The sequence below is a fragment of the Fistularia commersonii genome, chromosome 12 (assembly GCF_037954325.1).
Source record: "Fistularia commersonii isolate RoL2024-O1a breed Wild chromosome 12, RoL_Fcom_v1.0, whole genome shotgun sequence".
Classification (NCBI taxonomy): Eukaryota; Metazoa; Chordata; class Actinopteri; order Syngnathiformes; family Fistulariidae; genus Fistularia; species Fistularia commersonii.
In genome coordinates, this window is record NC_141295.1 from 1513561 (window position 1) to 1540868 (window position 27308).

The 27308-nt window shown below is 42.3% G+C and overlaps 1 protein-coding gene across 2 annotated transcripts in view; it reads left to right on the forward strand.

The window, feature by feature from the left end:
• Positions 1-27308, forward strand: part of LOC147228079 ((E3-independent) E2 ubiquitin-conjugating enzyme UBE2O-like) — a 41066-nt gene that overhangs the window by 9421 nt on the left and 4337 nt on the right. For both annotated transcript variants that reach the window (XM_086156271.1, XM_086156272.1), the window contains exons 2-21: positions 10219-10278; positions 10553-10663; positions 10936-11033; positions 11938-12001; positions 12207-12350; positions 12783-12892; positions 16225-16375; positions 16670-16727; positions 17704-17866; positions 18973-19128; positions 19535-19689; positions 21398-21510; positions 21638-21766; positions 22297-22386; positions 22473-22782; positions 23662-24029; positions 24138-24318; positions 24713-24849; positions 25435-25638; positions 27152-27209. In XM_086156271.1, coding sequence (XP_086012397.1) covers positions 10219-10278; positions 10553-10663; positions 10936-11033; positions 11938-12001; positions 12207-12350; positions 12783-12892; positions 16225-16375; positions 16670-16727; positions 17704-17866; positions 18973-19128; positions 19535-19689; positions 21398-21510; positions 21638-21766; positions 22297-22386; positions 22473-22782; positions 23662-24029; positions 24138-24318; positions 24713-24849; positions 25435-25638; positions 27152-27209 — 2860 coding nt within the window. The remainder of the gene's footprint in view (positions 1-10218; positions 10279-10552; positions 10664-10935; positions 11034-11937; positions 12002-12206; positions 12351-12782; positions 12893-16224; positions 16376-16669; positions 16728-17703; positions 17867-18972; positions 19129-19534; positions 19690-21397; positions 21511-21637; positions 21767-22296; positions 22387-22472; positions 22783-23661; positions 24030-24137; positions 24319-24712; positions 24850-25434; positions 25639-27151; positions 27210-27308) is intronic.

Here is a 27308-nt window from a genome sequence, read left to right on the forward strand (position 1 = left end):
TGCCCAGATGCTAATCCTAGCCTATTGTAATAAGCCGATCAGGGATGTGATGTTCCGGGGACGGAAAGGCCGGTTCTGATGACTATTGTGTCGGGCCCGCAGTGGATTTGCAGTCGTTGGCAGGAGTGAGGTGTCCTCTGGGCCCACCACCGGGGACGAGAGACTGCTGACAATCTGGACACGCGGTAGGCTATTGGAGTCTGCAGCTCTAGTAGTTGGATTGGGACATCGAGCTTGGAACAATGGCCCACATCGGCGGGAAGAAAATCTTTGTACAGCCCCCTCTTGTGCACTTGAGTGCAGCTGTTGGAGCATTGCTGTTTGAGGACAATTTCATTTTGAAATCTGCGTTTTTAACGGGTTGATGACCTCACAGTATTTGCCTCATTGTGGTCCAATGGGTGATGGCGCTGGGACGGGTCCTCCTGTAGCAGGCGGCCTCTCCTCTCTTTCCTTGCCTCTGGAGTGTGTTAACGTGGAAGGTGAGAATTTATTTAAAACGTGGGGGTCAATCCCTGGAACAAAGGATTCAACCCCTTTTGTTCAACACATGGTGGTTGAATACAGAAACAAGTTGGGTTCACAGAAATAAGTTTCTGTTAAAGTCTGTACTTGAGCCACTACATCCCCCCTTTTTGGTTCGAAGAGTTGCCTGCTGGATGCAGTCTTTGAGAAAATCGAGGGCCAAACAGCTCTGTGTGTTGAAACAACCATTCTCATCACATCTCATTCTCATCTCCCATGACCTCTGCACAAACCTCTTAATTTGCTGCATCGTCAAGTGACCCGATTCACTATACATCCCAACGTCGTAGCGGACCGTTGCATTCAGATTATGAATGAACAAGAATTTAAAGAACTGGTATCCTTCCAGCCCTGGGGTGCTACGACCCAGGAAGAATGCGGCTCTCAAATGCCTGTAGTACTTCCGAGAAGATTCATGCTTCTTCTGCATGATGGCGAAGGCATTAAGGGTAGCAGAGGCTGAGTCAATTTAGAATGAGTATCTTCATGCAAAGCTCTTCGCAATGTCAGGTAGTCAACTTGGGGTCCCTTGTGGTAGCGTTTCAGTGAAGATGTGAACGCTCCTTGCCGTGGTTCTCCAGATCAGCTTGAGTTTTCTCGAGTTGTGGAATCAGGCAGGTCCGTCAGACAGCTTTTGATCTCTCGGAGGTAGTCGTTGATGTTAGAGCCTGGATTGCTGGGCTCGAAATGCTCAACTCTGTCAACTCTCATGCTCTATGGCAAGCTCCTTAAGGTGCTTATTGCAAGACGAAGAGCCCGTTTAACTGCCAATGATCTGAACCATGACCCAGAATCGTTCAGGTCCCTAGAGCAATGAGCCTGACTAATTCCTGATTGTCGAGGAGTATGAGCGAGTTGTGGGTGCATATGACTCGTGGGTAAAGGAAAACCCCAAGTCTTCCATGCCCTTTGGGCATGGCGATAGTACCCTGCGTCCTCCATGCCCCTATGGGTGTGGGGGTAGTACTCCCCCTTTGCATCGAAGATGAGGTGACTGAGGGTTATGGGGGGCACAGGCCTCCTGCCTTGGTCTTGGTCATCCCAGGATGACAGGGGCCTCATCCGGTGGGCAGTTGTTGTCTTGTCTGACAACAAGGTGTGAGGTTTCAATGTCCTCACCAACTCAGGCATATTGCCGTTGGAGGGTCTGTCTTCGTCCTCCGACTCGGTGGCGTAGATCACCTGGCTGGGTTGGAGTTCTTGGTGCATCCCATCTGCTCCGAAGAGTGCACTCCACCATGCAGGCGTTTCAAAACCCTCTGTGTGTTGCGCTGCTCAGCCTTGCTCTTCTGAGCTTCCTTTTTTAGGCTGGCTTTCTCCCGCTGCAGTCTGGCGATCTGTGCCTGATGCTCATAGAGGTGGCCCTGCACGTCAGTATTATGAGCTACCAGCACAGCCTTACGGCTGTCCTGCTCCTTGGCATGCAGATCGTATGTTGCTGGTACACCAGGAATATTTGGCCTACCAGGTCACTAATGGTGAGCGGCATTGTTGGCATTGTCAGCTAAGTCTTCTAATGCCGAGTTGAATGTTGTAAGACTATAGCCGTCAAGCCTTTTCTTTTCCGTCTCATCAAGACTGAGGAGGCCAACAACTGTTGCTCTCAGCATTGCGTCGAGTGCCCTCATGGAGCTTCAGTTCCGGCCTCCTGATCTGTCTGGGGATCCATCCTTCCGGTTATAAGATACTTACACAGTGAGTAACTGTGTTTTGAGTTATTTAATGCACAGGTGAGGCTCCCTGTGACTTACAAGCTGCAAAATTACTCCAACTACGACCTATCTTTTTAACACCTGTTAGGGGTTAGTTACTTACAGCTAATCTACTTCCTAAAGTTCCTCGATTACCAGCACAATGAATGCAAAACCACAAAGCACACTACGTATCTGCTTAGCAAGTAGCAAAAGAGAGAAATAACAAAAAGGGGGAAATAGAAAAAAAAAAAAATCAAAATTGAAAATGGAAAAAAAAAAAAGACAATTCTAAAGTAATTAATAATTAAAATGAATTAATTAATTTGTAGAATTATGCGTGGATATTGTGACAGACTGTTTTAAGTAATGGTGCCTCACACGGCGCACCATTAGTTATCAAATTTCTTGGAATATCATGAACTCCATAATGATACCAACCTTTGTTTTGGGCACCACCAGCAAAGCTGGAAAATAACTTAATAGTCGGTATTTATCTAAAATGCAAAATGGCGGCAGGTGTAGCCTAAAGGCTACCACCTGGTGCTACCATGTGACCAGGGCTGGAGGTCACAAAGGAATGAATGATATGCCAATGAATAATGTCCTGTGTAAAAATTACCTGGAAGCGCGTTTGTGTTGGTAAAAGAAAAGAAGGCAGAGAGAATTAGACGAGCAGCAAGTTAACAAGATAACAATAGCAATGACATGGGAATGCAGTGATTACCCAAGACAGTTGAGACGACAGGAAAACAGAAGTTACAACCCTATCACAAAACTGATCAATAGTTCCTGCTTGCCCAGATGCTAATACTTGCCTCTTGTAATGAGCCGATCAGGGATGTGACGCTCCAGGGACGGAAGGGATGGTTCTAGAGTGCAGCTGTTAGAGCGTAGCAGTTCGAGCATCGTTTCAGTTTGAAAAGCGCGGTTATAACGGGTTGGCGATGTTACAATGTGTGCCTCGTTGTGATTCGATGGATGAAGATGCTAGGATGATGGATGGAAACGGTATGTGCCAATCAAGACAAGATGAACAATATGCAAGTATGGGTGAGTGGATGTATGTTGGGTCTGTTGTTTGGCCATGGTTAAAAAGCCATGACGGTAAAAGACCGGAAAGTAGTATATCTAAAATAACAGACACTGAAAGACATGAAATGCACTGTGCTGTGATATTTATGTGGTTCTTATACTTATAGTAGTGTAATATAAAATCCTATATATCACACAACCCTACATTCAACATTTCCTGATGCACGCACGCACGCACGCACAATATAGTTGCATACTTCACATACTTAATAATAAATGTGGGAAATTGGAAAGAAAATAAAAGGGCTTTGACAGATGTACTGAATGAAATTAATTCCAAGCTCAACTGAGTCCTCCGGTTGTCCGTGAAGTTCTCCTTATCCTTTATCTCTTAAAAAACAGTTATTCTCCTTTCACTCCGAGCACTTGCAAATATTGAACCTGAAAGTAGTTAGAGGCAGTCTAAAGTTGTCAACATACTGTAGCCTACATAGAAGCAGCCACTACAAATATCATTCATTGCTGTGTTAATTGTTCATTGGTTGTTGTCGGGCAGATTCTTGCAGCGTTAATACTGTAATACTGTTTTAGACAAATTCATGACGACCATGTACAGATGTCTAATTATAAGAATGGCAGGAGTGTGTGCTCAAAGTTAAACTGATCACACTGAGGCTCAACCTAACCCAGATTTTTTCCATCCTGCTCCGATGTCAGTCCTTGCTCACTCATCGTCCTTCCCATCAGCTCACATTTTTCCTCTGTTGTATCTTCTCCATCCCCATTTTCCCCTCCTACCTCTTTTCCATTTCTTTCCTCCACATTTTCCTTTCTCAGCTCCCTATCTACACCTACCTCCTGCAACCACACCACCCTTGAAGTCCCAGAAGACTTGTGTTGGAGATTGGAGAAAGTTTACGTAATTGTCTATGGACTGGATGGTTGTCTACCTCCTGCCCTTAGATAATGGATCTTATTTGATCTTCTCCCTATAAAGGACACACACACACACACTTCTGAATAGACAGACATAGGTTCTGGAACTTGCGTCTACCCTACCAATACTCTTTCTTCTTGCTCTCTCCTCCCTTTTTCCTCTGCAGCAGTGGCCCCAGCCTGTGGGGATACAGTCTGCTCTCCCCTCTTCGTACCCTTTTCTTACCGCCTCCTTTTTATACCATACAACCTGGCGTTCACATTGCTCTTATCTATTTCTGGCTCTTACTTTTCTCGTTTCCTCACTCTCCATCTCTTCCCTCCTGGGATCTGTGTCGATTTCCCACTTGTTGGGATTGCTGCTGCCTTGGCGCTGCGTTCACTTCTTATCTCATCTCTTTTCTTCTTGTCACACCCTGTTTTACCTCTCTGCACCTCTCCTCATTCTCCATCTCCTTTTTCTTCTCCCTCACTTACTTTACTTCTGTGATAGGGGTTCTGGAATATCCTTTAGTAAAAGTACCTCTTACAATGCCAGAATTAAGATAATTACATCGGAAACCACATTGCCATTACCCTATTTTTTGTTATGATAATTAAAGAGCATTGATAAAAATTTAAGAAGTATGAATATGATCTGTATGTTTATATGTTTACTAAAGCCTAGGCCAGCTAGTTGGTTCTGCACAAGGCTAATATCCAAACAGTCCAGTTTATGAAACATTGAAATAGCCAAACAGATTTTTTTTTCAGGTCTTGATGGATATGTGAATGAATGTTTTTTTTTTTTTTCTGATGATGTTTTCTTGAGGTTTCCACCTGTTTTGCTGAGATTTCATGCAACTTCAAGCCTCAGTGCTATTGCTCAGGCTAGGTTTGCTATATATGCAAAATTGACTCATCATCTTGACTACCACACCCAATGAACTCAGAAGGGTTTGTTACTTTCATCAACTCATTTTCTCAGAGTATGTCTAAAGTTTTTCTTTTTTTTATTTTGTCGCATACAATGTTTTTCTTGTGCATTTTCATTTGCTGAAATGTAAATCATTTGCCTTACTTCGAACTTTTGCTTTTCCTGTGTGACTGCTCTGTAATTTATCAAAGGAGAAAGTATGAGCAGTGGCTGATGAAAACCTAGCAGATTGGTTGTGATTCTGAAAGTTTTTGTTATTTATTTTTTCTAATATTTCTAGACGTAAAAATTGAGACTGTAGTTTTAACACAATTCTCAGGTCCGTAGTCAACTTGTGAATACTCTAGTCTATGTATTTAATGTAATGCTCCTTGTATGTTTCATACCTTAGGGCATTCACTCCATTTTAGTACACTTCTTGCTTTGTAAAATTCAATGTCATCTCTCAGTCAAATCTGCAGTTGTTGGTTTACTGCTGTATGTCAACAATGTTTCTGGTGGAAAACCCCTTTTGTTAAAGTAATGTGATCATCAGAAAAGCTTACTGACAACGTGTGTGCATTTACATGCATGCGTGTGTGTGTGTGTTGAAAGAAAAATGTGTACCTGTCAATACTGACACCATCTGCATTCATTTGACTTCCTCTTGTTTTTGTGACTCTGGTGGCTTGATGGACGATGAGGAAGAAAAGGCGTGGCCCTGAGCTGCAGTCCTCTGCAGTGTCTCTTTCTGCCTCTCTTCATCCTCCTTGTACTGCACCTCAGTAATGACTTGTGTTCAATTTGGTCGGGAATTCAAAGCGCTGGCCCGGAATTGATCCCTGCAATCAATTTGGGAACCTGCTAGCTTTTTACCCTGAGAAAAGATACAGCCAAGTTTTTTTTATATCCATTGCGCACAGAATGGCTCATATCCATCCATCCATACTTGCGTATCTAAGTGTCACTAAACCAGCCATTATGTTAATCGTCTTTATTTTAACTTCGCTTTCAAATTTTCTCATGCTCTTGTCATTTTATTGCTCATTCATACAATGTCCAATTCTGAATAGATGTGCTTCATATAGCATTGATTGTGCTGTTTGTGACGTTGGATTTAAAATTATGACATTAGCTGTAACATTGCTATGCCATATATGAAGGAAGTATGCAATACATGTTAGTTACAGCACGCCCTATTGAAGTTAGGTTATCATATTTGTTGACATTTTGAATTAAGATGACAGTTCCTTTCAATAACCTGCTAATGCTAGTAGATTCAATAGTGGCAATGAGAGTTAATTTTTACAAGACTGTATGTGACCTAAGGTGTTGTATAACTGTATCCACTTCCTGTTTCAGTTGGGTAAATGGTATTAATTTTAGTACTGTCTTGGACTGGTGAAGAAATGCCCACCTAAATACCATGCACTGAGGGAATAGTAATGAGTCTTGTTTGTGTGTTTCTTCAAATGCATCTGAAGAAACGCTCTGTCTGCCGGACAGTTAGGGCAAGAAGACACGTTTGCCTGTGTGTTGATACGTCAACTACCAGACAGATTGCTGTCTAACAGGTTATATGAAAACATGGCGAGCCATTGATTGTACCATCACACACCCTGCCAGTCAGGAATAGGGTTACAGGCGGATACAAAATGTATGCAACACTGGAAGCGTCTGTGCGTGCGAGCGTGCGTGTGTGCCCTTATTTGACATTCAGTTCCTGGTGCATGTTACGAGTAGGGCAATTGGTTTGTATCCAACTGTCAACATATTTAACCGAGTATAAGTATCTTAAAAATGCTAGCTGTGCAAATATTGTTTCCATGCTTGCGGAGGATGACGTGACACTTAAATCCGGGGTAGTTTTTGCTTTCTTTTTCTTGTAGTTGAGATGATATTGGCACAAACAGAGGAGGAAATTCCATGCAAGTGGCTCAATTTAATAGCACTACACTCAAGTTGTGAAACATTTGCCAAACTCTTGTCTGACAGCAACTTATGATAATCTTAACTCATTTAAATAAAGTCCTTATAAACAATGTTTTACATAGATTACATTCAGTCACCTTGCTGTCATATTTGTGAATTTTGTTTCGTCTTCCTTTTTAGTTAATTTCTTTCTCGACCCTAACAATAAGCTTGTCCTGTACTTCCATCTATCACCGATGAGACCTTATTTACAAGCAGCGGGGGTTAGTAGACCTTAGCCTCCCACTAATAGCTTTCGAAAAACAATTTCAATGCATCTTTATATCTATCTCTTCGTAAACAAAATCACGCCTGCCCTGAATAAAGTACAACGGTTGACTGTCTAATTTGTAAACTGATTAGGGTTAGACTTCAGCTGGATTTACCAACACAGGAGATAGTCATGTGGGGCAACTTGGCATACAGTTTACACAGTATGATATTTCTACTTACCTGACAAGGCCATGTTGTTGATGAACTCCAAGGGCCTATCATCGATGCCTCAGTCTTGGAGCCCTGACCTGATTTAAGTTGTAATCTGCTTGAACATTCTACTCTTGTCCCACAGAAAAGAAAAGCCATTTTAACTCCACTTTACATCTTCATCATATTTGCTTAGGAGCTGATGAAGAACAGTAAGGCCAAGCAGGCTTCTGGGGTTGCTGAAACTCCGGTGTAAACTCCGGCGTAAATTCATGCTGTGGCTCTGTCAATATATCAACCACTATCAATAGCATCTCAGTACAAACCAGACTATCAAGAGACATTTCCCTTGCTTAGCCTGCCTCTTGGACTAAGCTGATACAATTACGCTGTAATTGGAATTTTGTACCACAAATAATCCAATACTTTTTACGTTCGGCCAGTGAAAATAAGAGACTTGCTGTGAGATGCAAAACTAAGTTAATCCATTTATCACAACTGCAAACACTTGTAGCGCGTCCTTTTTATTGGGATAGTTTTTTTCACTGACTTTGAGTCGACCCAGAATAATAGACTTTGTAAGCTGTTACAAAGTCATGCCTCAATTAGGCCAAATGTGGCATGTTTTTAGGTCAGCACTATGAGTAAATATGGCAACGAACATCACTTACACACATTAGTAAATGTACAGGTAGGTGGAATCTCCTGCTGGCCATCTATACCTATTGCAACTCCTCCAGCGTCCATGACTTCTATAGAAGTCAGTTGGGTTGATTTTTAAAATGATCAAACCCACATGCCTGAAACAGTGGATGATCAGAAGCACTAAAGTGTGCTTGAGCAGCATCCCTGTTGTTTTCTAGCTTTTTTCTAGCTCTCTGATGTGTAATGACAGAAATATCTAAATATGTGTTTACCAATTGAGCAAAGCCATGTCAATTCAAATAAAGTAATTTCAGTGGACCAGGAAGTTGTATACTGGTCTGCTATCTGTATGAAACCTTCTTGCCCATGACAGAAGTACAAAGATGATAAAATTTGATCGAATGATCTCTTAAGTCCAAGGAGAGAAGTTGCTCCTCCTTGGGGTTATATGATTCCTTACCGAGGGCTCAACCACAACTCTGCCGGACTCGATGGGTTTATAGTGAACCTTTGTCCAAGTATGACATGGCAGTTTTTGCTCACAGGAACATCGTTTCGTACGGCAACCCTGGGAGCAAGGCCTGTTGCCAAAAATAGCTTAGCGTCTCCTGTTATATGCGCCCTTAGGGTGTGCATTAATTCAGACCTGTCAGGGTTTCATTTGTTTCTAAACCAAACAGGCCAAATGTGGCCCACCACGCCATTAATGTGGGCCGCAAGAACATCTTAAATGTCTGATTGTCTTAAAATAAACAAGTCAAACACATGCATTGACCATACACTACATTTCCAACAATTCATGCTGATAATGTTACCCACAAAGTGATTGCATCCCACCAAATATCCACATAAATTCAAGTTTGCACAAGTAGAATTGAGAAATACAAATGATCCCTAAATGTCCAGGAAGAGAAAAGCTGATGCAGATGGAAGGCTTGATGGAGTCAAGAAAAATTGGTATGCATAGGTAACATTTTTTGATTTGAATGAGTAATGAATTTTATTTAAAATTAAGGAGTAGTTACATTTATTTTTCATTACATTTGGTTACATTTAGTTTCATATATATGGTTACCATTGACCCTTTGAGGGCAACCATTATGCTGATGTGAAAATGAGCTTGATACCCCTGATATATGCGAATAGATGTATATGTATATATATATATATATATATTAAAAAATTCTCTATAATTTCTAATGGATGACTCATTTTGTGTCACTGTCTGCCTTTAGATTTCTGGGTTCTCCTGAGAGGCTCATGCCAACTCAGTGAAAGAGTCCTTTCCCTTTTTATATGGCAAAATCTCATCTGCTCTCCAGGGGCATTGCAGCGCCGCTGACTCTGCATGTTGCAGTCTTCATTGCTCCGAGCTGAGACAGAATGAGGGTGTGACAAATCGCATCATGTTGTCATGGTCCAAGTGTGAATGTGATTAATTCTGCTCCCTGTTTTTGTTAAATGGTTCATCATAGGGCAGAGATGTCCCTAGCACATCTGAGGGGTTAATTTAGAGGCAGTATTTTAAAGTATATTGCCGTCAGAATTGTCAACCTCCACCTGCCACTTCTGCAAAACTGTCTTGCTTAAAAAAAGAACAATGTGTAGCATTTCACTGACATTAAAGAAGTTGTGTAGAGGACGGTTGTAAATGTGAATATTTAGGCTAGTTGTTGCCATGTCTTTATTTAGTAAAACCGATACATTCCACAAAGGTAACTGTAAGCACCACATACATCTTTGGTAATTTGGTTTATCGGGCAGCGACGTGCTGTTTCTGGTGAGGAACTGCACAAACAATTCTATATCTTAACTCTTAGTGTGTGTTATTTTAAGCTAAATCAAATGTGTTCTGGTCAGTTATGGATGACTTCTTCAAGTCACTGTCTGTCCTGGGCTAAAGCTGTGCGAGTAAATTTGCTGTAAACCCCCCACTGACACCCTTCATCACAACAAAGATATTGTCTGACTGATTCTATTCTGGAGATTTTTGTCATAGGGTTGGTGTTAATTCAGCAGCTTCTTTTTGGTGTAAAATGTCACAAAGTTTACATTCTTCAAGGCTGTAATTACTTCTTAATTTTCTTTCTTTCACAGTTGAAACTTGAAGATCGATCCATCGTGATCAGGGACATTGTGCGACGTAATAATTCCAATGTAAGTAGCATCCAGTGAACATCTTTTCCCCCTTTAACATAATCCCTCATTCTGGCTTGTTAGTTACATATTTCAGTCAGTCTGCTTTGCTCTTTGTCAGTCATGTCACTGTTCAATGCTCTGTTCCCCTAATATTTTCAGCTTGCTTCTTGGTAACAAGTGAAATGTGGCTGCAAGCTCTGCCTCCCAAAGTGTTAATGTTGTTAAGAGGAAAATATTTCTGAGCACCATGGCTGGTAAAATTATCATCTGGTGTTTATCTGCTGCGTTACAGGACAGCCAGTGTGGTATTGTGACCAACATTGACATCGAGTGTGCGGTGAAACTAGTGGGGACAAATTGTGTTCTGTATCCAGTCAACAGCAAAGACCTGCAGCACATCTGGGTGAGAGACCAAAGTCAACGACACATTTTCAAGTGTTTGGCTAGAACCAAATGAATTAAAAGTCACAATCTGAACCTATTAAGGGATGCTTTTCAATGTAATACAATGTTATTTTTACATTTTGTCAAGAGCAAGTTGTCACCACTTTGGTCCATTGGTTGTTGATAGAATGACTCGCGTGCTTAACCTGTATCGAGGAAAAAACAAATCAAAAGTCAAAGACATTCACTTCATTCACAATAATGACAGTTTTTTATGTCACTTTTTTTCAGTCTTTTATGTATGGCGACTATATTGCCTTTGACTTCTGGCTGGGAAAAGTGTATGACCTGACTAATCACATCATCCTCAAACTTTCCAACGGAGCAAGGTAGAGAGCGAAAAAGAGTGTGTGTAATTATTAGGGGTGGGACCTGTTAAAAAAAATCAAATTCATTAGAAACTTTGTCATAAATCAACTTAAAATAATCGCATTTCAATATTTTACACTTGGAAGTTTGTTTAACGCAGGAATCAATATACTTTAGCTGAAACTTCAAGATCATGATTATTTTCTCATCAATTTACAACACAGCCCAATAGAGGGGTGCGGAAAACAAATTTGTGGTTTTGTGTTATAAATTTGTAGCATGTTTTACTCCTGTATTATCGTCATCCAGCAGCTGGATTTTTTTTGAGATTGTCAACTGACCCTTTCGGGCATCAGTTTGTAATTTGCATCAGTGGAATCAATCAACAGTGGCTCTCTGTAGACTACAGTCTACAGTCCACAGCACCACTGAATTTGTTAATCTATTTGACTTGGACATTTTGAACCCCAACATGTGATCCAGTGTCATGGCACTCTGCTTGGTTGCTCCTGATATCTAAACTCCTTCCCACTTAATATGCAAAGAACACATCTCCGTTTGCATCTCTTTTTGGTTTAAACTCTCATCTGGAAAATTTTCTTATCGGTAAACCAGCGTAGTCTCAACTGCCTTGCTTGCCATGCGATCACACTACACATCGGTGTAATCTTTACGACTACAACTCGCGCACTGAGAAACGTTCTATGGTGCAGATTAAAGTGAGATTATATTGCACTCATTTTCTTAACGTATAATTTTCTTTCTGTTATTAATTAATCAAGATTAACTCGTTGAAGTCCCAGCCCTGGTAATTACTAATAATAGTGAGCATGTGTTAGTTGGTCAGAATGTCAGCATGCTGGTAAACACTTCTCAGTAGCATCGACAGTGACAGTGATCTGACCGCCTCTTTCCTTCATCCAGGTGTTCCATGAGTGTGGAGGATGGTGCCAAGCTTTATGATGTCTCTCCACATGTCAGTGATTCGGTGTGTATGAAACAAATCATGTCATTGGAAAATTAGGGGATTAACATTATGAATGTAAAGCCACAGAGTTCAACTACTGAAATACAGAGACTGGTCCCCTCAGAGTAGCCAAAGTTATTTCAGTCTTTGTGTATTAATATCAATAATTTGAATTGCTCAAATGTCTCTCGGGTCCAGCCTTGATACCATGTAACTGCTTTTTCAGGGGCTGTTCTTTGATGAGGCATATGGCTTCTACCCTGGCCAAGTCCTGATCGGTCCAGCGAAAGTCTTCTCTAATGTACAGTGGCTGTCGGGGGTCAAGCCTGTCCTCTGTCGAAAGTGCAAGTTCAGAGTGGTGGTAGAAGAGGTAAAATTCAGATTTAGCTTTTTCACATCGGTCACTTCATATCCGCATCCAGTCTTTGGGTTGAGAGAAAGTCATCTTTTAGGTTTGCAACTAAAAAAGGAGAACTATATCATTATCTGTAATATTTAATCAGTGTTCACATCTTATTTACATCTACAGCTGGTCATAGGCTTTTTGTCTTAATGTCTTGTGCTAAACCGCAGAAATGCTTTTAGATCCCAGTCTGGTGAAGGAGTGAGTGAAGTGAGGTGCTAATAAAGTTCATGATTTTGGCTTAGCATCCTGTCACGACAAATGTGTTTTTTTTTTTTTTGGCCCTTCTCTTATAAGCTCAACATTCAGCTCTGTAGCCCTCCTGTACACTTTGTTTGGCTAAAAAAGTTCTTTGTCAATGCTCCTCATGGTGTCTTACCTAATGTGTGTTCACATTAGGTAAAGGTTGCTGAACTGAAGGTGACATGGATCACCAAGAGTTACTCCCCGAAAGGATCGGATAGTGTGTATCCTCCCCCCTCTACTATCACACAGGAAAACCTCTGCAGGTTTGTGTCACTACAGAAATTAACGCCTCATATGCCATAGGTGGGAGTTCTGCAGATCGCTGGTAAAAGTTTTTCTTTCCTTACACTTACTAAAACAATAAGTGTAGTAGAAACCTCTTATCATAACCAGTGTGCCGCCGCATATTGCACGACTTCAAATCCAGAGACCTTTTAGGGATGACATTTACTCGAATGAATTGTCTTGCTCTTGTGTACTTCACTATTTCTTCATTATGTTGATTCATGTCGCGCAGCAGATTTATCCCAACTTTGTAATTGTTTGTCCTTTTGGGATATTTGCTGTACACTGTACCCGCACTTTTCACTGGAGTACATTCTAAGACCCTCCCGCGAAAAGTGAATTTCCGTGAAGTAAAGACATGATCATTTTGATGGTATTTACAGATGCAGCTAGGCCCGAAAATATTTGGAAAGTGACACAAGTTTTGTAATTTTAGCTGTTTAGGAAAACATATTCAGGATACAATTATATAATCAATATAGGCTGAAAGTGCAGACTCTCAGCTGTAATTTGAGAGTATTTACATCCAATTTGGAGCCAGGGTAAGAAATTACAGCCCTTTAATACGTAGCTGCCTCTTTTTCAAGAAACCAAAAGTAAATGGGCAATTGACGCAGACTGCTGCTGCTGCAAAAAACATTAAGTCTGCATGGGTTCCACCCTCGGAAACCTGTCATCAGTTAAGCAGTCAAAAGATCTGGAGTTGATTCCAGGTGTAGCGTTTGCATTTGGAAACTGTTGCGGTGAACACACAACGTGTGGTCAAAGGAGCTCTGCATGGAGGTGAAACAGACCATCCTGAGGCTGAAAAAAAAGAAGAAATCCATCAGAGATAGCAGAAATGTTAGGAGTGGCCAAATCAACAGTTTGGGACATTCTGAGAAAAAAGGAGTGCACTGGTGAGCTTGGTAACTCCAAAAGGCCTGGACGTCCACAGAAGACAACAGCGGTGGATGATTGCAGAATCCTTTCCATGGTGAAGAAAAACCCCTTCACAACATCCACTCAAGGAACACTCTCCAGGAAGTAGGTGTATCAGTATCTAAGTCTACCATAAAGAGAAGACTTCGTGAGACTAAACTCAAAGGATTCACCACAAGGTGCAAACCATTAATCAGACTCAAAAATAGAAATTTGAATTGCCAGAATTTACTTTGCCAAAAAACACCTGAAGAAGCGAGCCCAGTTCTGGAACATTCTTTGGACAGATGAGACTAACATCAACATGTACCAGAATGATGGGTAGAAGAAAGTTTGGAGAAGAATTGGAACAGCTCACGATCCCAAGCTCATGCTCATGATCCACCACATCTTCTGTAAAACATGGTGGAGGCAGTGTGATGGCATGGGCATGCATGGCTTCCAATGGCATTGGGTCACTTGTATTTAAAAGCAGACGGATGAATTCTGAAGTGTATTCAGCCAAGTGCAACAAAGTTGATTGGACGGCGCATCACAGTACAGATGGATAATGATCCAACATACTGTAAAAGCAACCTAGGAGAAGTGGAATATTCTTCAATGGCCAAGTCATTCACCAGATCTCAACCCGATTGGGCATGCATTTCACTTGCTCAAGACAAAACATAAGGCAGAAGGACCCACAAACAAGCAACAACTGAAGACGGCTGCAGTAAAGCATCACAAAGGAGGAAACCCAGTGTTTGGTGATGTCCATGGGTCCCAGACTTCAAGCAGTCATTGCCTGCAAAGGATTCACAACAAAATATTGAAAAGTAATATTTTTATTAGGGTTATGGTTATTTGTCCAATGACTTTTGAGCCTCTGAAATGAGGAGCGTCTGTATAAAAATAGCAACAATTCCTACACGTTTAATCATATATTTTTGCTCAATCATATATTTTTGTCCCCTTGAATTAAACCTTAAAGTCTGCACTTGAATTCCGTTGAAGTGTCATTTCAAATCCGATGTGGTGGCAGCCAGAGCCCAAATCCTGAAGATTGTGTCAGTCTACATATTTCCTGGCCTAGCTGTATATTAACTCTCAACAAACCTTTTTAAACCCTTTGCGAATGTCCCGCAAACCGTTATCAACCCACCATCGACTGTATTATGCGTCCCACACTCTTATACAGTATACTAAACGGTTTTGGATGGTTGAAATATACAGCAAACATTGAAATACAATACAGTCCTTTTTTTACAATTAATTTATGTTGTCTCATCACCTGTTTTGCTGTTTTACTGAAGCTCAAGGTCACTGTCTTCCAAATGACAGCTTCTTGTTTCTCAATGTAACAAACCGTAGATTTGTTAATACTGTAATGGCGGCCAACTTCAGCAAAACTTCTGCCTGACTTCTGTTTTACCTTTTCATCAGTAGTCAGCATCTTCCTGCTATGCTTGGGGTCGATACCAAACTCCTGGGAAAATGCGGGGTGTTTAGTAGGCGTCGTAGAGCATGCTTTTATTTCGTATGAGATCTCACAACGGTTGGAGCGAGAGCTTGCAATGCTGGGCATCTTTATTTAACAAAGGAGATCTTGTATTTTATTGATCTTATAAAATTCATTTTAGTTTAATTTTGGTATATTTTTTACTGTTTTTTTCTTCTTAGGCTAGAATATGGCTATTTCATCATGAAGAAAATTCAAACACTGCAAAAACAAATGCTAAAGAATGCTGAATTGAGAGAATCGAATTAAAAAAAAAAAACAAACAAGTAGCAAGGGTATGTTAGCCGAACTGCAAAGTAGTAAGGGTCCACTATATTTTCACGCAATTCAGTTTCCATTTGATTTTTTTTTCCGAATTAAAAATAAGATGTGGTACAAAAACCTTGTATAAGTCATATTCAACTACATAACATTGTGTGTTTATCAGCAGATTTAGTTTAGTCTGTAGTGGCTAAAGTTCCCTCTAAGTATTTGCCAAAGTATTCACTCATTTAACCGCTCTAAGATGGAGAGAACGAGTCTCTACGCATGTTTACTGTTGACGACGGTAGAAAACAGTGTGTTCGCTCCGTCCTTCACTGAATCACCCAGTATCCAACAGTTTTCCCTTTTTACACATTTGAACTGATCACGTCATAGCTCAGCGCCCGCTCCGAACCTTATTTGGTTAACATAAACATAAATACATATGCCATGAATAAGCATGTACTCAACAAAAAAAGCAAAATTAAATACAATAAAGTAATTATAAATAATTATGCTATAATCAACAATCACAAAATATAATGCAATAATATTCTATCCGAATCTGAGACGAAATCACAAAAAATGGAAAATGGCACTAACATAGTCATCCCTGTCAGTACATGTTCTTTTCCTTGTCTCGTTCAGGGTGAGGCGTTTGGGTTACTATGACCACACCCAGAGGCAGCTGGGAGAGAGGGTGCTCTACATCTTTCCCACCAAAGGTGATGCCACCCGCATCACATCTGAAGGACCTGAGGGCGCCCCCATCCTGCCAGAGGACCCTGTTGTCAGAAAGGTCTCAAAAAGTCACAGTCCTGATTGAGCTGTGTTTTCGTACCTTACTTTCCTAATTTATGACTTGCTTTTGAAATTTTTTGTTTAAAACCTAAAGTCTGTGCTATAAGACAAAACTTTTCAAAGAAAAAAAGTGTACAGGTATATCATGTGAATGTGACCCTCTAATGTCAAGTTACATGCTTTTTTTTTTTTTTTTGTTTGTTTGTTTTGGCACATTCTGTGTGTGAAAGTTATTTTCGCTCCTTCTCAAACTCTCTTTGTGTGTGACTGTGTGCACATTTGCCTCCTGCAGTTGAAAAGAATGTTCAAGAAGGATTCTGGGAAGAAGAATGACAGTGCTGACACACAAGGTGGCTGCAGAGGAAACACACTTGCACACACATTGACTCCTCTAACACTATCTTATGTACTTTCTGTCAGTCTGAGTTAGGATTGTAATAACCTCTGTATTTAGAATATAATTCTTCATCTGAGATTATTTCCAGTTCTGGTGTTTTTTTTTTATTTATTTTTGGATGAGTGGCCACATTAGTCCTTTTACTTCAGATAAAAAGTACAATCATGGAAACTTGCTTAATTTTTCAATGTATATTCATATTTGCATGACTGGTGTATTTTTTTTTCAGGTATTAAAAGAAAGCTCAGCTTGAACATTTCTTTGTCACCAAAACTAACCTATATCTCCATCAAAACTGTACCACAGATTAACAAGAAAAGAAATCCCATTTGTTCCGCAGATAAAAACATGGTAACATGGTAATTATTTCAGTATTAAAGGAGGGAATCAGAGCCATACAGATGAGTAATGATTGAGAAATTTAATTGAACAATAAATCCTCTGTGATGGGGAGACAGAGAACAGAAGCTATATTCTCTCCATTTCTCAATTGCTACCTCCCTCTCTCTCACACACACACACACACACACATGCACATACACTTCTTATTCATGTATCATTGTCAAAAAGCAGGGGATCACCAGCCCAGGAGGAGCTGAGAACTAAATAGCATCTTGGTACTCAGCAGTGTCTGAATGATTGAAAGCTCTGGGGAGAATTCAGCTCATGAGAACAGCCTGACTGGAAGTTTTGCTGTAATACAGCAGAATTGGAGTGAGAAATGCATTTGTTTGCTTGATTTAGAGGAACCGGGATTGTGTTTGTCATCTAGACCTAAAACCTTCAGTGCTTTGACCAAGCATTTCTTTCAACTACAACTGGTCCACATCCGAATCCCACCCTTGCATAATATTGTTTTTTTTTTTTTTTTTAATAATTTTCATTTCATGTTTTAAATATTGCTAATACTTATCATTCCCTCTTGCAAGGTGAACACAAATCCGACCAGGCGGACTCGTCCCACCAGAACAGTAATGGCCCCCTTGGGACTGTCCCGAACGACCCAGAATCCCAGAATGCCAATGATGCGTCTGGTGAACACGGGGAGCAGGATGCTGACGACGAGGCTGCAGAGGACACTGACGATACCAGGTCTGCGCGGTTCCATCCGATTGGTGCTGATTTTAAATACTTTGTGGGGATGCATGTGTGAGTGAGTGAGGTGAGTGGGTGGGTGGGTTTTGATCTACACCTTTCTGTGTGGAGTTTTCAAGTTCTCCATGATCCTGTGTTGGTCCTGTCCAGGTGCTCTGGTTACCCATACGATCCAAAAACATGTAGTAGGTTAATTAAATACTATAAATTGTTCCAAGGTGGGAATGGCTGCCTCCTACCAAATGGCAGCCAGGACAGGTTAGATTTTCTGTTGAAAAATGAAGAGGAGGATAAATCGCCACAGATCTTCAATTCTTTTGCATCCTTCGGCTGCTGGTGATTGAGAGATTTTATGTCTTGACAGTTGCCTGCAAATAAACTGAATTATGATTCTTTACAACGTCATTCCTTTCATATAGTAAATTTAAAATCGTACCGTCTTAGTACACAAGGCCTTTACTTCTTAATTCCTCTTAATCTACATGATTCACAACAGCTTATATTCATTTGTAAGGACACAGAACTCCGGAAGTTCGAATAGTTTTTTTTTTCCCTTTATGTCTGTCACTTTGTATGAACACAACTCTGTCTAGAACCTTGTGCGTCTGCTCCGTGCTTTAAAAAAAGAAAACACCTCAAATCAGAATTGAACAGGACCGCAATAGGATGTCAACCTTTGAAATACTTATTTTTTTTTCTTAAAGGGTTGTGATGGCGTCATATTTTACAGGTACTGCTAGACTTGCTTTTTCTTGAAACACATTCCGGCCAAAACAATGAAATATAAAATGTCTGCCCAAGCTTTAGGAAGTAGACTACATCAGGCTAAATTTTTCAGCACAAGTATTCTCAAGCGGCACGGTGGTGCAGTGGTTAGCGCTTGTGTGGGTTTCCTCCCATAGTCCAAAAACATGGGATAGGCTCCAGCATCTCCTGCAACCCTGAGTGCAGGAAAAGCAGCAGGGATGCTTGAGGGAAGTATTCTCAATCCTCCCCGCTGACATGCAACATGGTGTCACGTGATGCAAAATGGCAAACACTTAATATATGATCCCCACATGTTCAAAGCTAAAGTAATGATCGGTCTCTTTGTCCGGTCACAGCTCTCTGACGTCATCAGCAAGCTCCACGGCATCCTCTCAGAGTGGCGGTCTGGGAACAAACCGAAAGAAGAGCATCCCCCTCTCCATCCGCAACTTGAAAAGGAAACACAAGAAGAAGAGGACCAAGTTCTCTCGGGAGTTCAAGCCAGGTGACAGGTGCGGGAACCAAAGAGGGTGAACTTGGGATATTTTTGACTTTTGCTGTTTCTTAGATGTCCATGCTTTTGAGTTGAACTTCTGCGGTCTCTCGCATCTTAATCTATATAATCTGATTCGGCATTGAACTTTTTACACGCGTTAAATGTGTTGTTTACGATCTTGTGTTGATTTTAAGTCTTGACTTCATGCCTTTCATATTCATTGTAAAACACTTTTATGACATAAGAAAAACAATTGGGACTCTAATGAGGCAATGGAGTCAAATTGAAATTTAAACTAGAAATATTTCTCTTTCCATTTATATGTTTTTATTGCTTTTATTTCTTAATCAAGGTAAAGGTATTTATCAGGATTTCTATTCACTATGGTTCTTCCTCTTTTTTTTTTTCGCGTGTTATTGCAGTGTGGCAGTGGAAGTCGTATCCACAAAGACGACAGCCGACGTGATGTGGAAGGACGGGCGTGTGGAGAAGGGGATCCGATCAAACGATCTCATCCCCATCCAACACCTTGACAGCCACGAGTTCTGTCCTGGGGACTTTGTTGTCGACAAGCGGCGTAAGACATATTCTTTTGATATTTCCATTTCTGCTTTATGGAACAGGTATTATTTGTTCCATTTTGTTTGGATGATTACTTGGAAGATGCACATGTTACTTTTTGGTCTCTTTGCGCTGAAATGTTTTATGTAGGCCACTCTGTGTGTGTGTGTGTGTGTGTGTGTGTGTGTGTGTGTGTGTGTGTGTGTGTGTGGTATCTGGGCCGTTTGCTGAAACCTTGCAAAGTTTGTGTGTGTGTGTTTCTGAGAAGATGGACAAAAAATGCAAAGACGTTGCTGTTTTGTCACACCTTAAATGTGACTTTTATTGGATACCCACACATATATGCGTGTGTGTGCGTGTGTGTATACATATATACAAGTATATGTACAGTATATACAGTGGGGCAAAAAAGTATTTAGTCAGCCACCAATTGTGCAAGTTCTCCCCCTTAAAAAGATGATAGAGGCCTGTCGTTTTCATCATAGGTACACTTCAACTATGAGAGACAGAATGGCAAAAAAAAAAGAAAATCACATTATCTGATTTTTAAAGAATTTATTTTCAAAATTATTGTGGACAGTAAGTGTTCGGTCACCGACAAACTTCTTTTGTAAGAGCTGCCTTAGTCCCATATATTACCTGTATTAGTGCCACCTGTTTGAACTGGTTGTCAGAATAAAAGACACTCGCCCACAACATCAAACAGTCACACTCCAAACTCCACTATGGCCAAAACCAAAGAGCTGTCAAAGGACACCAGAAACAAATTTGTAGACCTGCACGAGGCGGGGAAGACTGAATCTGCAATAGGTAAGTAACTTGGTGTGAAGAAATCAACTGTGGGAGCAATTATTAGAAGATGGAAGACATATAAGACAAATGATAACCTCCCTCAATTTAGGGCTCCACGCAAGATTTCACCCCGTGGGGTCAAAATCCCATGGTGAGCAAAAATCCCAGAACCACGCAGGGGGACCTTCTGAATGACTTGCAGAGAGTCGGAACCAAAGTAACAAAGGCCGTTACCGTCAGTAACACACTATGCCGCCAGAGACTCAAATCCTGCAGTGCCAGACGTGTCCCCCTGCTTAAGCCAGTACATGTCCAGGCTCGTCTGAAGTGTGCTAGAGAGCATATGGATGATCCAGAAGAAGATTTGGAGAATGTCCTATTGTCAGATGAAACCAAAATAGAACTTTTTGGTAAAAACTCAACTTGTCGTGTTTGGAGGAGAAAGAATGTTGAGTTGCATCCAAATAACGCCATACCTACTGTGAGGCATGGTGGTGGAAACATCATGCTTTGGGCCTGTTTTTCCGCAAAGGGATCAGGACGACTGATCCGTGTAAAGGAAAGAAGGAACGGGGCCATGTATTGTGAGATTTTGAGTGAAACCTCCTTCCATCAGCAAGGGGAGTGAAGATGAAACGTGTCCAGGTCTTTTAGCATGACAATGATTCCAAACACACCGCCCAGGGAATGAAGGAGTGGCTTTGTAAGAAGCATTTCAGGAGTGGCCTAGCCAGTCTCCAGATCTTAACCCCATAGAAAGTCTTTGGAGGGAATTGAAAATCCTTGTTGCTCAGTGACAGCCCCAAAACATCGCTGCTCTAGAAGAGATCTGCATGGAGGAATGGGCCAAAATACCAGCAACACACAAAAGTGACTATGTCTAGTGGTCCCTGGTGTCTAAGCTGTGTGTACGTTTGTGTGCTTTGCGGCAGCCCAAGCCCTCCAGGACCCCGGAGTGTATGGCGTGATCCAGTCTGGTGATCACAAAGGCAGAACATGTGTTGTTAAGTGGATCAAACTCAACTCCACTAGTGAAGATGTGGAGGTCAGTCTAGGCGGGGGATCATTCTATGTTCAAAATTTGTGCTAATTTTAAGTGTTAGAAATCTGCAACTGCCCAAATCTTAATGTCCCTGGTTTTGTATCCTTGTGATGTTTCCGCTTGAATCCAGGTTATCGGTCTGGAGGAGGACGTCAGCGTTTACGACATCGCAGATCACCCTGATTTCCACTTCCGTACCACTGACATTGTCATCAGAATATGGAATTCGGAGGATGGACAGAACGACTGCGAAAATGAGGTCACCTGAACTCATGATATACAGCAGTGGTTCCCAGCCCCCGGGCCACGGACCGGTACTGGTCCTTGGATCAATTGGTACCGGGCCGTACAAGAAATAATCCATTTCCGTTGGATTTATTATCTGAGTCTGAACAATCTTTATTTTGAAAAAACCTTTTATTTTGAAAAATTTCCAAAATTTCTTGGTTACATCTCACTTGAGCGCCAAAAGTGTAACCCACAAGCTAGCAAAGAGTAAAAAACAGATGTCAGAAAGTTTCTTTTCAAAGGGGTAAAGGTGGCTCCGCACAGTGGATTCATGTTTATTTTTATAGTCGCAATATAAAGAATCTATGTGTACTTCAACCCCCCTCCCAGACCGAAGTAAAATTCTCAAGCGTTGACTGGTCCGCGGCGATAAAAAGGTTGGGGACCACTGGTATACAGCCTCTCTCAACAACTCAAAAACACAATAAGCAAATCAGTGTCTCAACACGATTCGCAAAAATTCCTGGCACTGGTTTTTCACAATATATCCCTCCCCCTTAGACGTCAGTTGGTCAAGTATCCAGAGTGGACGTGAGCAGCAAGGTGGAGGTGGTCTGGGCTGACAACTCCATGACGATCGTCCTTCCGCAAGTGCTTTGCCTCCCTTTTATGTGGTAAAATAGTGCTTCGATAAACATCTCTCCCTTCTAACATGAATTCTATATATTGCCATGCAGCACCTCTACAACGTGGAGTCTGAGATTGAGGAGACGGATTATGATTCGGTGGAGGAGACGAGCAGCGTCCTGTCCACCGAGGAGTGGGAGGACGAGAGTGACAGTTGGGAGACCGACAACGGCCTCACCACCGAGGAAGACAGCCTCATCAACAACACTGACGTGACCGAAACGATGACCCCCACTTCCACAAGCTCCATGATGTTCATCATCCCCCCACAGGAGGGCAGTGTCACAAGCCCCACCAAGGTGGCCACCAGGGACATGGGTGAAGCTTCTGTGGCTGTGGTCAGTCCTGCTTCAGCAGGAGGTGGGGATCTTTCTACTATATTTATGCTATTCTCAATCGGTTGATGATAATAAAACCAAGCCACCTTTATGAAATTAACTTAACGTGTTATGGTTTGATATACACTGCTCAAAAAAATAAAGGGAACACTTAAGAAGATCTAAATGAATGAAATATTCTTATGAAATACTTTGCTCTTTACACAGTTGAATGTGCTGACAACAAAATCACACAAAAATGATCCATGGAAATCAATTGTATCAACCCATGGAGGTCTGGATTAGGAATCACACTCAAAATTAAAGTGTAAAAACAAACTCCAGGTGGATCCAACTTTGATGTCATGTCCTTAAAACAAGTCAAAATGAATCTGTGTTGCTTCCTGAGTGGACACTATGATTTCACACAAGTGTGATTGACTTGGAGTTACATTGTGTTGTTCAAGTGTTCCCTTTATTTTTTTGAGCAGTATATTTTGAATATGCATAAATGCACCATCAAAACCAAATGATTTTTCTCACAGTTTCTTCTTCCTTAAGTTTGGATACAAAACGCATTTCTTATCGCTCCAATTTTTTGTAACATTTATTTTTCCAGAAATGCCATTCCAATTTTAGTTTTTTTTGCAGAATTTTTGGTGAGGTTCTCTCTGGTATCAGGTTGATTTTTTTTGTGATTTTATTCATTTTAAAGAGATTCTAAGATAGTTTGTAATCATTTTTCTGTAATTGCTTCCGTAACTGTTTGATATTTCGAATGGATCCATGATGCACATGTGCATTTTAATCAGCAGGGATGTGAAAACTAGCATTTTAAACTTAGGATTAATAACTGGGCTCCTAAGTGAAGCTCATCGTGCAGTTGAATCATAAGAAACTTCAAAATTCCTGTCTGTTTTAGCGACCAATCTGGGTGGAGCTGTAAATGGAGCTGAGAAGACCAGTAAAGACGGAGCCTCCCGAGGCTTCAGAGAGTTGAAAGAGGCCCTCAAGATCCTGGAGAGCCTTAAGAACATGACTGTGGAGCAGCTATGGACCGGCGGCTCCCCCACCTCCCCGACTTCTGCCGAACCCGCCTCCACCAGCCACGTAGCCAGCTCTGTGACTCCTGTGGCCGCTGAGAAGCCAACCAAGGAGAAACGCTTCCTGGATGACATCAAAAAGCTGCACGAGAACCTGAGGAAGACACTGGATAATGTGGCCATCGTGGAGGAAGAGAAGATGGAGGCTGTGGTGGAGGCAGGGGGAGGTGCTGTGCCAGGGATAGAGGTTTGTTATGGCATTAGAGCACATGCAATTGCATTTATTTATCATTCTATCATTCACTTTTACATTGGAAGTCACCCTAATGGTGCATTCTTGGTCTGTTTGGTTCAGGCAGAGCGAGTTGGGGAGGAGAAGCTGCAGCAGGAGCCTCAAACACCAGTAGGAGGTCAAGAATGGCCCAATGAGTTCCTTAGTGACACCCCTGTTTTGTGCCAACAAAGTGGTGGCAAACCTGGCGTCACCTTTACCAGTGCCAAGGGTGAGGTGTTCTCAGTGCTGGAGTGGGCACCAGGTGAAAATATTCACATTGTTTTCTTTTTTTTTATTTTTCGAACTTCTCTTGGTTAAAGTGCTCTCTTCTCATATTGCCTGGATCACTGATTTAAACTGAATAAGTGAAAACAAAATAAACGGAATCAGAACAGTCGAACTCCCTCTGAGTCAATATTAAAGAAATTGTAGATTTTAAAGCTGAACCGCAACATGCTACAATCACAAGACAAAAACCCAAACTAATGTAACAGATGTTGAGAAAAATCACGCATTTCAGTCACTGACTGACAGAACATGTCGCCCGTTTCCTCTTATACTTGACTGTCACACACAAGCGCTCGCATGTCGTGAGAAGCCCGATGTATTTACACTGAATACTGCAAGTTGATTCAAGCGTGCGTCTCCTCTTGCAGACACACACTCGTTTAAGAAAATGGAGTTCCAGCCAGCCGAGGCTAAGAAATTCTTCAGCACGGTGAGAAAGGAAATGGCTCTTCTCGCGACATCACTGCCCGATGGTATCATGGTCAAAACCTTTGAGGATCGTATGGTAGGTTTCCAGTAACTCTTGATATTCTAAAGAGAGATCTCATGTCTGTATATCAGCTTTCCCTCTTCTGCGGGGAAAAGTATGTGCATAAATTGTCTGAACAGGGGGCTTAAATAAAGGGCTGTTCACAAAAGGCTCGTGTGAAAAGATATAAGGCACAAAGATTTTGTCAGTTTTATTGACAGTCTTCGTCGTCGTCTTCTTCCCCTTTCGGCTTTTCCCCGTCAGGGGTCGCCACGGCGAATCAACTCTCTCCATCTAACCCTGTTCTCTGTATCCTCCTCTCTCACACCAACTACCTTCATATCCTCTCTCACTACGTCCATAAATGTTCTCTTTGGTTTTCCTCAGCTTACTTGCTGCGACTAACTTTCATTCCTCTCCTTTCCAGAGCATTTATTGGTAGTAATAATAGATTAATAGATCAATAATAGGTTTATTGACATGAAAATTTCCTCTTTGAAACCAGAGTTGAAAGAGGGGAGAATGATCGCAGATGGCTTTATTTTAGTGAGCTCAGTGAGCTCACTTTTTTTTTTTTAAACTAACACCCAGAAATCGAGTTGTCTCTTCTGTGCACAACAGGATCTGTTCTCGGCACTGATCAAAGGGCCCACTCGCACGCCCTATGAGGACGGCCTGTTCCTCTTCGACATTCAGCTGCCCAACATCTACCCAGCTGTGCCGCCTCTGTTCCGCTATCTGTCCCAGTGCAGCGGCCGCCTCAACCCCAATCTCTATGACAACGGCAAGGTGTGCGTCAGCCTGCTGGGCACCTGGATTGGCAGGGTGAGGTCTCTATTTGTATATGTGCAAGGTTAGGTTGATGATGTGAAGATTAGGGTTCAGCAGCATGCGTGTGTGTGTGTGTGTCATCGTCGTTACAATTGGGGAAAAGTAATGTGCAGCAGTCTTCAAAATAGCTTTGGTTGCATTTGAAAAGGTTTTGTTACAGTTCCAGTCCTCCATCAACACTGTACGCAGGGTTGATGGAGGACTGCTTCCCCCCTCTTGAGCCACCAGATGGTTGACCAGAATCTCCTCAAGGCCCACCAGAGGTCATTCTCTTTGGTCTCCCCGAAGTCCTCCCGTACCTGAGTTTTTGCCTCGGGAACCCTCGAAGCTGCACGCCGCTTGGTCTGACGGTACCTGTCAGCTGCCTCTGGATCCCCGCAGGCCAGAAAGGGCCGATGGGACCCCTTCAGTTTGACGGCATCCCTCACCGGAGCCGGGGTCCACCAGCAGGTTCAAGGATTGCCACGCCGACAGGCGCCGACTGCCTTTACGGCCACAGCTCCGGCAGTCCGCCGCCTCGACGATGGAATCACAGAACATGGCCAATTCTCACTCGATGTACCCCGCTTCTCTCGGGACGTAGTTGTAGTTCTAGAGGTGGGAGTTGAAATTCCTTCAGACCTTCACGTTACGTTTGGGTCTGCCAGGTCTGACCGGCCGCAAGTCCGACCGCTCGACTACAAGGATCAATCAAAGAACCGTGGCCTAGGGTGCGTCGGTGCCAAGTGCACACGTGGACACCTTTATGCCCGAACATGGTGTTTGTTTTGGACAATCCATAACCAGCACAGAAGTCTAATAACAAAACACCACTCTGGTCAGGGGGGGGGGGGGGGGCGTCGCTCCCAATCACGCCCTTCCAAGTTGCGCCGTTGTCGTCACCCACGTGAGCAGTAAAATGAAGGAGTCCGGGGCAGGAGCGTCACGCACCGGCTCGGGCTCCTCCCCGCCAGAGAGGTGACATTCCATGCCCCAAAAGCCGAGCTCTGAAGCTGAGGGTTGGATCACCAGGGTCCCCTGCTCCGGTCACCGCCTGGCTCACCCTGTACCCGACCCCCTTGCCCCTTTCTGTAGGTGGTGAGCCCAGGGGACAAAAAGACTCATGTTCCTTTGGGTTGTGGCCGGTTGAGCCTCATGGGTGCAAGCCCGGCCACCGGGCACTTGCCTTTGAGCCCCTTCCCCGGGCCTGGCTCTAGCATTGGGCCCCAGTGACCCGTCTCCAGACAGAGGAAAACTGGGTTCTATGATGTTGTTCTTCATGGGGGGTCTTCCGAGCCACTCTTTGTCTGGTCCCTCACCTGGTACCTGTTTGCTATAAGTGGCCCTTCCAGGGGCGCAAAGCCCCCGACAACGTAGCTCCCGGGATCACTGGGACGTTCAAACCCCTCCACCACTGTAAGGTGGCAGCTCAAGGACAGGTTTTTGTGTTTTCAGCTTTGTTTATGTCTCTGCTCTCCCAATGATCTGTTTTTTTTTTTTTTTTTTTGTTTGTTTACTCGATCGGCAGGGAACTGAACGATGGACGAGCAAGTCCAGCTTGTTGCAGGTCCTTATCTCCATACAAGGTAAGGCATAAACACACACGTATACACGTACTGGGAGGCACTGAAGATTAAATGTCTCCAATAAGATGTAATTATTAAACCTTAAACATATTGACCCCG